Source organism: Aotus nancymaae, unplaced genomic scaffold (genome assembly GCF_030222135.1).
Source record: "Aotus nancymaae isolate 86718 unplaced genomic scaffold, 86718_ANA_hifiasm-v0.15.2.pri h1tg000014l, whole genome shotgun sequence".
NCBI classification, from domain to species: domain Eukaryota; kingdom Metazoa; phylum Chordata; class Mammalia; order Primates; family Aotidae; genus Aotus; species Aotus nancymaae.
Window position 1 is genome coordinate 67660081 of NW_026988425.1, and position 16364 is coordinate 67676444.

Here is a 16364-nt window from a genome sequence, read left to right on the forward strand (position 1 = left end):
TACGGAGGTAGTCCGCCTTTGCTGAGGCAGCGAGCCATTGCCGAGGCAACCCGCCATTACAGAGATAGTCCACCATTACAGAGGTGGGCCACCATTGCCGAGGCAGTTCTAACTACACCCATATAAACAGGACTGCAGGGAACTTCACATGGCAGCTGGGTGGAGCCCACAGCAGCTCAGCAAAGCCTCTGCAGGCAGACAGAGACTAGCCCGCCTCCTTGTTGGGCAGGGCAGTCCTGAAAAAAAGGCAGCAGCATAACGGAAATTCCTAAATAAAGCCCTAACTCCCCGGGACAGAGCACCTGGGGAAAAAAAGGGGTGTATGAGTTCAGCAGCAGCAGACTTAAACATATCTGCCTAGCAGCTCTGAATGAACAATGGAGCTCACAGCTCAGCATTTGAGCTCCTATAAAGGACAGACTGTCTCCTCAAGCAGCTCCCTGACTCCCATATATCCAAAGAGTCACCTCATAAAGGAGAGATCAGACTGACATTTGGCTGGCATCCTTCTGGGACAAAGATAGCAGAAGAAGAAACTGGTAGCAACCCTTACTGTTCTGCAGCTGCTGCAGGTAACTCCACGCAAGCAGGGCTGGAGTGAACCTCAGCAGTCATACAGCAGAGGGGCCAGACTGTTAGAAGGAAAACTAAGAACAGAAATAACTTCATCATCAGCAAACTAGACGTCCACTCAGAGACCCAATCTGAAAGTCAGCAACTACAAAGACCACAGGTGAATAAATCCACAAATATGGGAAGAAACTAGCACAAAAAGGATGAAAACACCCAAAACCAGAACACCTCTCCTCCTACAAAGGATCACAACTCCTCACCAGCAAGGGAACAAGGCTGGACAGAGAATGAGTATGATGAAATGACAGCATCAGGCTTCAGAAGGTGGGTAATAAGAAACTTCCATGAGCTAAAAGAACATGTTCTAACCCAATGCAAAGAAAACAAGAATGTTGAAAAAAGATTTGACGAAATGCTAACGAGAATGGACAACGTAGAGAGGAATATAAATGAATTGATGGAACTGAAAAACACAACACGAGAACATCACAAAGCATACACAAGTTTCAACAGTCGAATTGACCAAGCAGAAGAAAGGATATCAGAGGCCGAAGATCAACTCAATGAAATAAAATGAGAAGGCAAGATTAGAGAAAAAGTGTAAAAAGGAATAAACAAAGTCTCCAAGAAATATGGGACTATGTGAAAAGACCTAATCTACGTTTGATAGGTGTACCTGAATGTGACAAAGAGAATGAATCCAAGCTGGAAAATACTTTTCAGGATATTATCCAGGAAAACTTCCCCAACCTAGCAAGGCAGGCCGATATTCAAGTGCAGGAAATACAGAGAACACCACAAAGATGTTCCTCAAGAAGAGCAACCCCAAAGCACATAATCATCAGATTCACCAGGGTTGAAATAAAGGAGAAAATGCTAAGGGCAGCCAGAGAGAAAGGTTGGGTTACCCACAAAGGGAAGCCCATCACACTCACAGCACGTCTCTCAGCAGCAATCCTACAAGCCAGAAGAGAGTAGGGGCCAATATTCAACATCCGTAAAGAAAAGAACTTTCAACCCAGAATTTCATATCCAGCCAAACTAAGCTTCATAAGTGAAGGAAAAATAAAATCCTTTGCGAACAGGCAAGTACTCAGAGATTTCATCACCACCAGGCCTGCCTTACAAGAGCTCCTGAAAGAGGTACTACACATAGAAAGGAACAATCAGTACCAGCCACTCCAAAAACACACGAAATGGTAAAGAGCATCAATACAATGAAGAAACTACATCAACTAATGGGCAAAACAGCCAGCTACCATCATAATGGCAGGATCAAATTCACACATAATACTAACCCTAAATGTAAATGGACTAAATGCTCCAATCAAAAGACACAGACTGGCAAATTGGATAAAAAGCCAAAACCCATCAGTGTGCTGTATCCAGGAAACCCAACTCACATGCAAGGATACACAAAGTCTCAAAATAAAGGGATGGGGGAAGATTTACCAAGCAAATGGAGAGCAAAAAAAAGCAGGAGTTGCAATTCTCATCTCTGATAAAATAGACTTTAAAGCAACAAAGATCAAAAGAGACAAAGAAGGACATTACATAACGGTAAAAGGATCAATGCAACAAGAAGAGCTAATGATCCTCATTCTAACTGGCGTGAGATGGTATCTCAATGTAGTTTTGATTTGCATTTCTCTAATGACCAGTGATGATGAGCATTTTTTCATATGTTTGTTGGCCTCATGTATGTCTTCTTTTGTAAAGTATCTGTTCATATCCTTCGCCTATTTTTGAATGGGCTTGTTTGTTTTTTTCTTGTAAATCTTTTTTAGCTCATTGTAAATTCTGGGTATCAGCCCTTTGTCAGACGGGTAGGCTGCAAAAATTTTTTCCCATTCTGTTGGTTGCCGATTCACTCTATTGACTGTTTCTTTTGCCGTGCAAAAGCTGTGGAGTTTGATTAGGTCCCATTTGTCTATTTTGGCTTTTGTTGCCAATGCTTTTGGTGTTTTGGTCATAAAGTCCTTGCCTATGCCTATGTCCTGAATGGTTTTGCCTAGGTTTCCTTCTAGTGTTTTTATGGTGTTACATCTTACGTTTAAGTCTTTAATCCAGGGTGTTGAACAAGGAGAACACATGGACCCAGGGAGGGGAGCACTATACACGGGGGTCTGTTGGGGGGGAGGGGGAACAGCGGGGGATGGGGAGTTGGGGAGGGATAGCATGGGGAGAAATGCCAGATATAGGTGAAGGGGAGGGAGGCAGCAAATCATACTACCATGTATGCACCTATGCAACAACCTTGCATGTTTTTCACATGTACCCCAAAAGCTAAAATGCAATTAAAAAAAAAAAAAAAAAAAAGAAGAGCTAACGATCCTAAATATACATGCACCCAATACAGGAGCACCCAGATATAAGGCAAGTTCTTAATGACTTACAAAGAGACTTAGACTCCCACACAATAATAGTGGGAGACTTTAACACCCCATTGTCAATATTAGACAGATCAACCAGACAGAAAATTAACAAGGATATCCAGGACTTGAACTCAGACCTGGAACAAGCAAACCTAATAGACATTTACAGAACTCTCCACCCCAAATCCACAGAATATACATTCTTCTCAGCACCACATCACACCTACTCTAAAATTGACCACATAATTGGAAGTAAATCACTCCTCAGCAAATACAAAAGAATGGAAATCATAACAAACAGTCTCTCAGACCACAGTGCAATCAAGTTAGAACTCAGAATTCAGAAACTAACTCAGAACTGCACAGCTTCATGGAAACTGAACAACCGGCTCTTGAGTGTTGACTGGATAAACAGTGAAATGAAGGCAGAAATAAAGATGTTCTTTGAAACCAACGAGAACGAAGACACAACATACAGAATCTCTGGGACACATTTAAAGCAGTCTCTAGAGGAAAATATATAGCAATAAGTGCCCACATGAGAAGCAAGGAGAGATCTAAAATTGACACCCTATCATCAAAAATTGAAAGAGCTAGAGGAGCAAGATCAAAAGAACTCAAAACCTAGCAGAAGACAAGAAATAACTAAGATCAGAGCAGAACTGAAGGAGATAGAGACACAAAAAACCCTTCAAAAAATCAATAAATCCAGGAGCTGGTTTTTCAAAAAGATCAACAAAATAGACAGCCCACTAGCCAGATTAATAAAAAAGAAAAGAGAGAATAACCAAATAGACGCAATAAAAAATGATAAAGGGGATATCACAACAGATTCCACAGAAATTCAAACCATCATCAGAGATTATTACAAACAACTCTATGCACATAAACTAGTAAACCTAGAAGAAATGGATAAATTCCTGGACACTTGCCTCCTCCCAAGCCTAAACCAGGAAGAAGTTGAAACCCTGAATAGACCAATAACAAGGTCTGAAGTCAAGGAAGCAATTAAGAGCCTACCACCCAAAAAAAGCCCAGGTCCAGATGGATTCACAGCCCAATTCTACCGGACATACAAAGAGGAACTGGTACCATTCCTTCTGACACTATTCCAAATAATCCAAAAAGAGGGAATCCTTCCCAAATCATTTTATGAGACCAACATCATCCTGATAGCAAAACCCGGCAGAGACTCAACAAGAAAAGAAAACTTCAGGCCAATATCCATGATGAACACAGATGCAAAAATCTTCAATAAAATTGAATTCTATTCAATTTGCAAGGCGATTGCAGCAGCATATCAAAAAGCTTATCCACCATGATCAAGTAGGATTCATCCCGGGGATGCAAGGTTGCTTCAACATATGCAAGTCTATAAACGTAATTCACCACATAAAGAGAACCAAGGACAAAAACCATATGATTATCTCAATTGATGCAGAGAAGGCCTTCGACTAAATTCAACACCGCTTTATGCTAAAAACCCTCAATAAACTAGGTATTGACAGAACGTATCTCAAAATAATAAAAGCTATTTACGACAAACCAACAGCCAATATCATACTGAATGGGCAAAAACTGGAAGCATTCCCTTTGAAATCTGGCACTAGACAAGGATGCCCTCTCTCACCACTCCTATTCAATATAGTATTGGAAGTTCTAGCCAGAGCAATCAGGCAAGAAAAAGAAACAAAGGGTATTCAAGTAGGAAAGGAGGAAGTCAAATTGTCTCTATTTGCAGACGACATGATTGGATATCTAGAAGACCCCATCGTCTCAGCCCAAAATCTCCTGAAACTTCAGCAAAGTCCCAGGATACAAAATCAATGTGCAAAAATCACACGCATTCCTATACACCAATAACAGACTTAAAGAGAGCAAAATCAAGAACGAACTGCCATTCACAACTGCTACAAAGAGAATAAAATACCTAGGAATACAACTAACAAGGAATGTAAAGGACCTCTACAACGAGAACTACAAACCACTGCTCAACGAAATAAGAGAGGACACAAACTGATGGAGAAATGTTCCACATTCATGGTTAGGAAGAAACGATATTGTGAAAATGGCCATACTGCCCAAGGTAATTTACAGGTTCAATGCTATCCCCATCAAGCTACCAATGACCTTCTTCACAGAACTGGAAAAAACCACCTTAAACTTCATATGGAACCAAAAGAGAGCCCGCATAGCCAAGTCAATTCTAAGCAAAAAGAACAAAGCGGGAGGCATCACGCTACCAGACTTCAAACTATACTACAAGGCTACAGTAATCAAAACAGCATGGTACTGGTACCAAAACAGAGATATAGACCTATGGAAGAGAACAGAGGCCTTGGAGGCAACACAACATATCTACAACCATCCGATCTTTGACAAACCTGACAAAAACAAGCAATGGGGAAAGGATTCCCTGTTTAATAAATGGTGTTGGGAAAACTGGCTAGCCATATGCAGAAAGCAGAAACTGGACCCCTTCCTGACACCTTACACTAAAATTAACTCCAGATGGATTAAAGATTTAAACATAAGACCTAACACTATAAAAACCCTAGAAGAAAATCTAGGCAAAACCATTCAGGACATAGGTGTAGGCAAGGACTTCATGACCAAAACACCAAAAGCATTGGCAACAAAAGCCAAAATAGACAAATGGGACCTAATCAAACTCCACAGCTTCTACATGGCAAAAGAAACAGTCATTAGAGTGAATCGGCAACCAACAGAATGGGAAAAAATTTTTGCAGTTTACCCATCTGACAAAGGGCTGATATCCAGAATTTACAAAGAACAAAAACAGATTTACAAGAAAAAAACAAACAAGCCCATTCAAAAGTGGACAAAGGATATGAACAGACACTTTACAAAAGAAGACATACATGAGGCCAACAAACATATGAAAAAATGCTCATCATCACTGGTCATTAGAGAAATGCGAATCAAAACTACATTGAGATACCATCTCACGCCAGTTAGAATGGCGATCATTAAAAAATCTGGAGACAACAGATGCTGGAGAGGATGTGGAGAAATAGGAACACTTTTACACTGTTGATGGGAGTGTAAATTAGTTCAACCATTGTGGAAGACAGTGTGGTGATTCCTCAAGGACCTAGAAATAGAAATTCCATATGACCCAGCAATCCCATTACTGGGTATATATCCAAAAAATTATAAATCGTTCTACTATAAGGACACATGCACACGAATGTTCATGCAGCACAGTCTACAATAGCAAAGACCTGGAACCAACCCAAATGCCCATCAATGATAGACTGGACAGGGAAAATGTGGCACATATACACCATGGAATATTATGCAGCCATCAAAAATGATGAGTTTGTGTCCTTTGTAGGGACATGGATGAACCTGGAAACCATCATTCTCAGCAAACTGACACAAGAACACAAAATCAAACACCGCATGTTCTCACTCATAGTCGGGTGTTGAACAATGAGAACACATGGCCACAGGGAGGGGAGCACTACACACTGGGGTCTCTTGGGGGAAATAGGGGAGGGACAGTGGGGGGTGGGGAGTTGGGGAGAGAGAGCATGGGGAGAAATGCCAGATATAGGTGAAGGGGAGGAAGGCAGCAAATCACACTGCCACGTGTGTACCTATGCAACCATCTTGCATGTTCTTCACATGTACCCCTAAACCTAAAATGCAATAAAAAAAAAATTATATTATCAGCAAAAAAAAAAAAATCTTTTTCTGGGTGAACAGAGAGATCGTGTCTGGCATAAAGTACATCCAACATAGGTAGAGGAAAGGTGTCAAGATTGACAAGACTGACTACATGGTGGGCAGCTATGGGCCCCAGGCCGAGGAGTATGAGTTCCTGACCCCCGTGGAGGAGGCGCCCAAGGACATGCTGGCCCAGGGCAGCTACAGCATCAAGTCCCACTTCACAGACAACGACAAGACTGACCACCTGTCCTGGGGGTGGAATCTCACCATCAAAAAGGAGTGGAAGGATTGAGTCCTGGCCGGAGGCGGACAGGGCAGACAGATGGATGGACGGACGATGGACAGGCGATGTGTCCCCCAGCCCCTCCCCTCTCCATACCAAAGTGCTGACAGGCCCTCCCATGCCACTCCCACCCTGGGCCGCCTTCCTGGCCTGGCGCAGCCGAGTGCCTCTGACCCCCTCAGCCCTCCCCTGCCCACAGGCCCAGCCTCCTCGGTGGTCTCGTGTCTCGTTGCTGCTTCTGCCTGTGCTGTGGGGGAGAGAGGCCCCGGCCAGGCCTCTGCTGCCCTTTCCGTGCCCTCCCGGTCCTATCTCCCCATCACACCTGAAGCCTGGCCTCAGGAGGGAGTGGTGGAGCAGCCCAAGGGGCTCACGGGTGCTTCCAGTCTGCCGCTCCATGGTGGAGCTGGGATGTGGGATGCAGGGCCTCGTGGGGACCAGGCCACCCTCCAACCCCGCCGCTCCTTGGCCAGCCACCCCGCTCCCCTCCGCCCCATCGCTGTCAGTCCTGTCTAACCATGATGCCTTAACAGGTGGAATGTGCCGTGGGGGCCTCACTAACCTCTAACTCCCTGTGTCTGCATGAGCATGTGGTCTCCCCGTCCCATACCCGGTGGCTAACCCAGTGATCTAGGGAGGTGTGGGGTGCTTGCTGCCACCCTCCAGCCTACCAGTGCCTGGCCCACCCGCCCCTCCCCTGGCCAGGGCTGTGGGGATGGCTCCAGCGGCTTGGGGAAAGCCAAATTGCTAAAACTCAGTCACCTCAGTACCATCCAGGAGGCTGGGTGTTGTCCTGCCTCTGCCTTTTCTGTCTCGGCGGGCAGCGCCCAGAGCCCACCCCCAAGAAAGCCCTGGACGGACAGCCCCACCCACCCCGTCTGGGCCCAGCCAGGAGCCCTGTCTGGCCATCAGTATTTATTGCCTCCGTCCGTGCCATCCCTGGGCCTCTAGCCTGCTGCCTGTTCCCCCAGGCTCGGTGCCACCACTCCCAGCAGGCCCTCCCTGACCCAGCCAGGAACAAACAAGGGACCAAGTGCACACGGAACTGAGAGCGTCTCCTGTGTCTCCCCCGCCTGCCGCCGGTCTTCGTGTTGGGTCTGCTGGGCTCAGGCAGAGGCACCTGTTCCCGCTTTTCTGACCGGGAAATAAATGTCCCTGAAGGGAAAAAAAAAAAAAAAAAAAAAAAATTCAAGAAGTTTTACTTTTTATTTTATAAATGTTTCTTTTTAAAAAACTTCTCAGAATTATATCTCAGAAGTTCAACTTTTTCTGTGTCCTGCTGCTTTCAGCTTTTTTTTCCCCTGGAGAAGGTCTATGATAATAACTCTCTTCTTCAGTTTTTGTTAGCTTCTGCAACTTTTTCCTCCAATTCTAACTGTTATTATGGTCTAATTCTAAAATGTTTCATCTTGAAGTTCAAAAATTTAAGCAATGTTTACCTCAAGCATAACTTAATTCTGTAGCCTTGCCTTTTCCTGATATGTCTAAATTCTCAATATCATTAAAAAAATTCTCATGCTGTTTCTAACAGTCATGTATTCTCTTGCTATCCTCATGACTCTGAACACACTCTTCTTGTGTCTAATTAAATTCAAACACTTTTTCATTGAGTTTAATTTTCAGGTTATCTAAATGAGTTTCCAATAAGGAAAAACAGGCACACTGACAAAGGGCTTTCTTTGCCTTTTCAGCAATTAGCTTAAAAAAGAAAACACAAAATTTTGGGCCAGGCATGGTGGCTCACGCCTGTAATCTCAGCACTTTGGGAGGCTGAGGCAGGCAGAACACCTGAGATCAGGAGTAAGACTAGCCTGGCCAATATGGCAAAACCCCATCTCTACTAAAAATACAAAAATTAGCCAAATGTGGTGGTGGACACCTGTAATCCCAGCTACTCCAGAGGCTGAGGCAGGAGAATCACTTGAACCTGGGAGGCAGTGGTTGCAGTGAGCCAAGATCGTGCCATTGCACTTCAGCCTGGGCAACAAGAGCGAAACTCTGTCTCAAAAAAAAAAAAATGTATCTTACAGAATTCAACAGTTTCACCTTCAAATGATGCTGTGAACAGGATATCAGTTCCTCTGGATTCAGCTGGACACCAGTTTCACCATGACATTCTCCCCTTATCTGATGAATCCCTCCCTCTGGTAAGATCTAATATCGTAAGTCCCATAATCTGGGACAATGATCCACAGGGTCTCCTGACAGACCAACAATCATGGGTAGGATCAACTGTATGCTCCAGGCCAGCAGGATATAGCTGGAAGATGAGACTTCTGCTCCAATACCAAAGATTTGTTACTATTGTTCTGTCAGGGGGAGAATATGGAATGCTGATAGATAAGTAAATATCAATGAGAAAGGGAGCCCAAATTGATGAGGTTTCCCCAGTGTGGAAGAACAATGAACAATTATTCAGAGAAACATCTACCCACAAACAACCCATGGGCACAACCTCATTCTGAGGGCACAACGACCTGATTCCACGTGTAGTCCCCTCTAGCATGACCCTATAAAACTTCCCTCCAGCCTCCATCTTTTTCCAGACAGCCCCTTCTCTGCTGTGCTACCCATTGAAATCTTGTAATGCATTTTCATACTTTCTCTAATAAATATGCCTTTCTTTACCTACAACTGTCTTGGTAAATCCCTTTACTGCCCGTGAAGCAGGCCCTCGGCCAGTGGCACCCATGACAATCCCCTCCAATGTAGCAGGAAAAGCAATAACCTTGATGAATGATGAAAAAATATGCAACACTCAAAATCTTTATATTTTTCTTTTAAAACTGGCAAATGAGAAAATACCTGGTGGAGTTTAGAATTACATAAGAAGACATGGTGGTATTCTGTATGGAACAAAGGAGAGATAGACAGTTTAGCTGAAAGCTCTATCTTGCTTTGGAGCATTATTGCTTCTCTTCATTTTACCTTTTTAAAAATCCAAAATAAATGTGTGTGTGTGTTTCCTTAATGATTTGGTTTTGAAATTGTTATTGTTCAGACTTGTACTTCTGTTAGGACATCTGCCCAGCAACTGCCTGTCCAACCTTGAACTGATACCACTTTTATTACCGCTCCCTGTAGCCAGGGATAATTGTATCAAAAGAATTGTGTAATCCTCCTCATTGTTTTCTTTAAAAACTTTTGTCTTCCTTTGATAATCACCTTCCTGCATACACCCACCATATTTCCATCGCAATGCTTACTCCCAAATAATTATCATTTTCTGTTAGAGAACCTCTCTGTGTGTCTGTTATTTAGGTTAACAATAGAAGATAGATGGCTTCAAAGTCTTAAATGATTGCTTTTTCCAATACCTAACCCTTGATCCCCAATCGTTTACTTAATAATTTATTTCTTCCCTATTGAGTCACAGTGTATATTAAATCATTGTATGTTATAATAATTACTTATGCAAAGGTCTATTTGGTGGCATTTTTCTGTTCCACTAATTTTTATATTCTTGCATTGTCTATACATCTTTTATGATTGTGGTTTATTTTGATATCTGGGAGTCCTAGTCTTCCTAACTGTTCTTCTTTGTAAAATTTTCCTTGCCATTCTTACAAGTTTTTCTGTATTAATTTTAGGATCATTTTGTTAAGCACTCTCCTCTCCGAACAACTGCCGTTGAGAATTTAATAGGGGTCATATTAAATCCACATACTACTTTGGGCTGAATTTGACACTTTATATTTCTAAGTGCAATGGCGTGATCTTGGCTTACCACAACTTCTGCCTCCTGGGTTCAAGTGATTCTCCTGCCTCAGTCTCCCGAATAGCTGGGATTACAGACATGCACCACCATTCCCAGCTAACTTTTATATTCTTAGTAGGGACAGATTTTCGCCATGTTGGCCAGGCTGGTCTTGAACTCCTGACCACAGGTGATCTGCCTGCCTTGGCCTCCCAAAGTGCTGGGATTACAGGCGTGAGTGACCGCGCCCGGCCGGTTAGCACAATCTTTAGGGGAGGGGGACTCGCTATCACAACTTAGAAGCCTGTGGACATAGCCACAGGCTGTGCTTGTTCTGACTGGTACTACAACAAGAAGGAAGGGCAGGTTGCCGGAGTGGGAGGCAAGGGGACACCAGTTAAGTTTTGGTCATGTTTCACTAGAGTTGCTTGTAGTATGTCCCCATAGATATGTCCTGCAGGTGGCAGGAAATTCTGGCCCCAAGGTTGGGAGCCTCTGTAGCATTTTTCAGGTCCCTCTTGTAGTACCTACTATATTATAATCTAAATTTACTTGTTTCCAGACACCAGATCATTAGCTCCTTGAAGCCAAGGCTTTGGTCCAACTCACCTTTGTGCCCTCAGTGCCTGACACACAGTAAATGCTTAGTAAATATCTGCTGAATAAATGAATGGATGAGTGATTGTGGGTTGGAGACAGTTAAGTTGGTAGAGATAATAATAAGTTCTTTTCTCCATCTTGCACTTGAAAAGTATTAGAAGGAAAAAGAAATGTATTTTAACTTTCAACTTTTTTCCGTATATATGTACAATTTATATAACCTCAATTCAATACATTCTTTTATATTATCTTAATAAATTGCTCTTTTTTCTACGTAACATTATTTCGTACATGGATTTCTAAATATTGGTGGACTCACACAATGTTATTTTTTTTCCTGGTTCCTGACATCAATATTATAGTTTTATTAGAGTAACAAATAGTTGGTACAGTGAGACCTACACATATATACAGAATTGCATTTAAATTCATATAGAATATTTACATTTTTAAGTTATACTTTTGAAATTAGATGAAGTACAGCTTAAGTTTGACAACAAAGAAAAATATATAAGACAAAAATAGAGCTAACAATAAAAACATGACTATCTGTTCTTGATATAACATGTGGGAACTTTTCATCAGGAAGCTACATCTTCTTAATCTGATTGTCCAAATCATGAAAATATGGATGATTCAGTGTCATTTTACCAGAAATTCGTTTGGCTGGATCACAGATTAACATTTTTTAGAGCAAATCCAAGCCATTTTCATCCAGGTTTTTGACATGAGATGCTAGGCTTCCTGGTTTCCACTTGGGAAATGTATTCTTATAGTACTGTAAAGATTCCACTTCTGGCCACGCTTCATTATTGGGAGTGCCCAAAGCTCTGAAAATCTTGAAGAGTTGATCAACTTCTGAATCCCCGTGGAAAAGTGGTTTCTTAGTTGCTAGATCAACAAATATGGTGCCTATACTCCAATTGTCAACCAGAGTCAAGTAACTATCTGACCCCAGCAATACTTCTGGCGATCTATACCAGAGTGTTACTACCTCGTGTGTATATACTTTAACAGGTATTCCAAAAGTTCTGGCAAGGCCAAAATCAGTGAGTTTAATTGTTCCTTTGTCATCAGTCCAGAGATTTTGAGGTTTTAAGTCTCTGTGAAGAACTCGAGTGAAAAAAACACAATCCCCTGTAGGATATGGTATTAATAACTCTTAACAAGTGAAGAATCCATGTATTGACTAGGAGGAGTAGAATCCAAGTATTCCTTCAGATCCATGGAAAGAAATTCAAAGATGAGATACAACCTGGAATCCTGCATAAGCACATCCTGAACACTGACTATATTTGGGTGATGAAGTTCTTTTAATAGAGAAATTTCCCAAATTGCTGTACTAGGAAGCCCTTCCTCTTCACTTTCTAGTCTGATTTTTTTCATGGCTACCACTTGACCTGTAGTTATGTGTCTACCCCTATACACAATTCCATAGGTACCTTCTCCAATTTTCTCTATTTTGGTATAATCGTCCATAGTTAGTCAATAAGTATGATAGATCCTGGCTTATTATATGGCGGAGCCGCAGAGGCAACTACCACATCCAAGTCACTTTCCACTTAACTTCCAAGAGCCCAGTAGTTATTTTTATGAGCTTCCATTGTTTTTTATCTACTTACCCATATCCTATTTGTTGCATGTTGGGAAACACAATCTGACAGCATAAACACCAGTCTGACAGCATAAAGACTGGTGTAAATGTGTAATTAACTTTAATCTCACCAAGAGGTAATCAGTTAACATTTGAAGTATTCAAATCAGGAATCCACACCTCTCTTTCCTTTCTGTTCTAATAAATTTCTTTTATTTTTGTCTTATTATAAAAATAATCAAGAATCATGGTAGAAAATATGGAGATCACAGAAAATTACAAAGAAACAGATTTTTTAAAAACAGTCTTAATCTAACTACTCAGAGGTAACTACTGGCAACATTTTGATGTATTTCCTTGGTCTCTTTTGCTTCTCTATGGTGACTTGTCACTTTCTCCACATTTGTTCTTCCCTATGTGCCATCAACGTGTCTTTTATTTGTTTATTTGTTTGTTGTTGTTGTTGTTTTACGACAGGGTATCTCCCTGCTGTCTAGGCTGAAGAGCACTGGCACCATCATAGCTCATTACAGCCTCAAACTCCTGGGCTCAACTGATGATCTTCCCACCTCAGCCTCATGAGTAGTTGGGACTACGGGTATATGCCACAATGCCTCATGATATGGTTTGAATCTATGTCACCCACCCAAATCTCATGTTGAAATGTAATCCCCCATGCTGAAGGTGGGGCCTGTTGGGAAGTGAGTGGATGATGGTGTTTTCTCATGAATGGTTTGGTACCACGCCCCTTCGAGTTCTCATCACAATAGTGAGTTCTCATGAGATCTGGATGTTTAAAAGTGTGTGACACATCCCCTCTTTTCTCTCTTGATTCTGCTCCGGCCATGTAAGACATGCCCGCTTCCCCTTTGCCTTCTGCAATGATTGAAAGTTTCCTGAGGTCTCCACAGAAGCCGAGCAGATGCCAGCATCATGCTTCCTACACAGCCTGCATGAATCAATTAAACCTCTTTTCTTTATAAATACCCAGTCTCAGGTATTTCTTTTTTTTTTTTCTTTTTTATTTTTTTTTTAGCAGAGATGGGGTCCCACAGTGCTGCCCATGCTGATCTGGAACTCCTGGTCTCAAGTGATCCTCTTACCTTGGCCTTCCAAAGTGCTAGGATTACAGGTGTGAGTCACTGTACCTTCAGTGCATCTTGCTTGACACTTCCCAAGACAGCTACACAAGCATTTTAAATATAGTAACTTGCTGAAATGTGTACAAGAGTTTGTTAACTAGTCAGGGGATATTAGATATAATTTTTCATTGGTTCAAAATAGAAAGACTGTGCAGACATCACTGCCCTTACATGAACAATTGTAAGAATCCAGCAAGCCCCACAAGTTATTACCTTTTATGTAGTATGTGAGATCTAGAGCTCTACTTTATCCAGTAGCTGTCACTTCATTAAGGAGTCTATTTCCCGAACCAACCATATATCGGCAGCTCCTGAGTCCTCAGAGTGAAACTCTCAGGTTGGAGAAAGAGTACCTGAAGCCAGACACTCTTTTGGAAGGAAAACTGAGCTTAGATGATCTTGTTATATGATTGCTTGTACTTATTTTATTGTTTTATTTTATCTTTTAGAGACAAGGTCTTGCTCTGTCACCCAGGTTAGAGAGCAGTGGTGTGATCATAGCTCACTGTAACTTTAAACTCCTGGCCTCAAGTGATCCTCCTGCCTTGGCCTCCTGAAGTGCTGGGATTACAGACCTGAGCCACTGCATCTGGTCTACTTTCTTACAAATGTGGTTTGGCAGAATTTGTTTTATGATTTGCCTTTATCATAACCTTGCTTACCACCTAGAAACAAGATTGTGAGAGAGAGGCACAGAGACACTCCACCTAACCTTAATTGCCAGGTTATTGACTTTTACCTGACAATTCTGGAACAAATTGGCTTATGCTGACTCAAAATAAACTGCTTGCAAATGTTTCCTGTCATAAACTGCTGACTAGAATGAGATATTTTTGAGACGGGCTCTCACTCTGTCACTCAGTCTGGAGTGCAATAGCACAGTCATAGCTCACTGAAGCCTCACCCTCCTGGGCTCAAGCCATCCTCCTACCTCGGCCTCCTAAGCAGGTGGGACTATGGGTGTGTACCACCATGCTCAGCTAATTTTTTTTGTTTTTTGAAGAGACAGGTTTTACCCACGTTGCCCAGGATGATCTCAAATTCCCGGGCTCAAGTGATTCTACTGCCTCGGCCTCTGAAACTGCTGGGATTAAAGAAGTAAGCCACCACACTTGGCCTAGAATGAGATTTTTTTGGTAGGAAAGCACAATACTCTGAGATTAAAGTACAAACTATACATATAAGTAAACTGAGGCCTCGAAAGTTAAGTGATTTGTTCAAGACTCACACAACTTGTTAGGGCAGGGCTGAGGCTAAACCATAGGGTCTCATAGACTAAAATAGTGAAAACACGTATCTTCTTCCATCTTTCCAGGATCATCCAAGTTTTTTCAACAAAGGGCTATGTGGTGATTCTGAAGACTACACAAAGGTTTAGTCGGTTAAAATCTGTGTCAAGAAGTTCCAAAGCTGGCATATGACGGTCTGAGTTATTTGATGTCTATGTGTATAATTTGGAGGTTTCTTAAATGCTTATTTTTCTTTTTAAGTTCATTAACCTGCATAATCTCAATTTCATGGTCTAATTTTTGACACTAAACTAAAACAAGATAAAGTCATATAATTATGTTCAACTTCAATTGTCATTACTACTAGTCCAGACTGCTACCATGATTCCTGGCTCTAATCAGTTATGCAGCAGTTAATGCCCCCAGTGACCTAAACTATTCATATGAGTTACTTTAATGGACAGTTCTGAAGTTCCAAAATACTTCAGATAAGCCACATATTATATACCCAGAAACTATACAAATGCTAATTTTTATAATATATCTACTAATTACATCCCAGCTGAATCCTTGCATGAGATGTGTTTTTAGTCTGGCTTCTGTCATTAATGACTCTTGGTGAGTCATTTAACCTCTCTGGACCTTCTATTGAGAGAATGCAGGTAGACAATCTCTAAGAACAATTCTAGCTTCAAAACTGCCCTTCACGTTGCACAATTTGGGAACCCTTCCATTCACATTTACCTCCAAAAGGGTGCTCTAGTTCCTTGCCTTCTTTCCAACTTAGTTTGAGTCTTTTTGAAGGAAACCTGAACGCCTCCCTCACCGCTTCCTTTGATTCTAGCACCAGCCCTCAAAAGCCCCAAACTCTTTAAAGCCAAAGGCACAAATAAGGAAGAGAAAACCCTCCTTTCTCATCCAGTGTCTAAATCACTACTCTAGTCAAATTACTTCTTCCCACACCCTCCAGTTTTTCTGGGATTGTAATTTTTTTTATATACTTCTGGAAAAAAAAAAACATTTCTCTGTAAATGTTTTCTACTTCTAAGAAAGGAAGAAGAAATCAACTACCATCTCTGCCCAAAAGGGAAGGTTTAGTCCAAACTTCAACCAATTTTTAAATCTTTCTTACCAGTTTGCACTCTTTCATCCTTCTTCTATTTAATTAAATTTCTTTT

General features: G+C 41.8%; 1 protein-coding gene and 1 pseudogene across 1 annotated transcript; one reads left to right on the forward strand and one right to left on the reverse strand.

Moving 5' to 3' along the window:
• The first annotated feature begins 6633 nt into the window (after positions 1 to 6633).
• On the forward strand, positions 6634 to 7454 carry LOC105723822 (uncharacterized; annotated as a pseudogene).
• A 4455-nt stretch (positions 7455 to 11909) lies between these two features.
• LOC105723845 (cyclin-dependent kinase 1-like) lies at positions 11910 to 12700 on the reverse strand. Its single transcript, XM_012462076.3, has 2 exons — positions 12382 to 12700; positions 11910 to 12229 (listed from the first exon to the last, which is right to left on the reverse strand). The coding sequence occupies exons 1-2, from the start codon at positions 12698 to 12700 to the stop codon at positions 11910 to 11912; spliced, it is 639 nt and encodes a 212-aa protein (XP_012317499.2).
• Between the last annotated feature and the right edge of the window lie 3664 nt (positions 12701 to 16364).

Bases quoted from the DNA above. Each gene is read 5' to 3' on its own strand.
- LOC105723845 (XM_012462076.3), bottom strand. From the start codon at position 12,700: ATGGACGATTATACCAAAATAGAGAAAATTGGAGAAGGTACCTATGGA. The intron at 12,230-12,381 runs GTTATTAATACC...TACCTGTTAAAG, and splicing joins GGATTCTTCACTTGTTAAGA to TATATACACACGAGGTAGTA.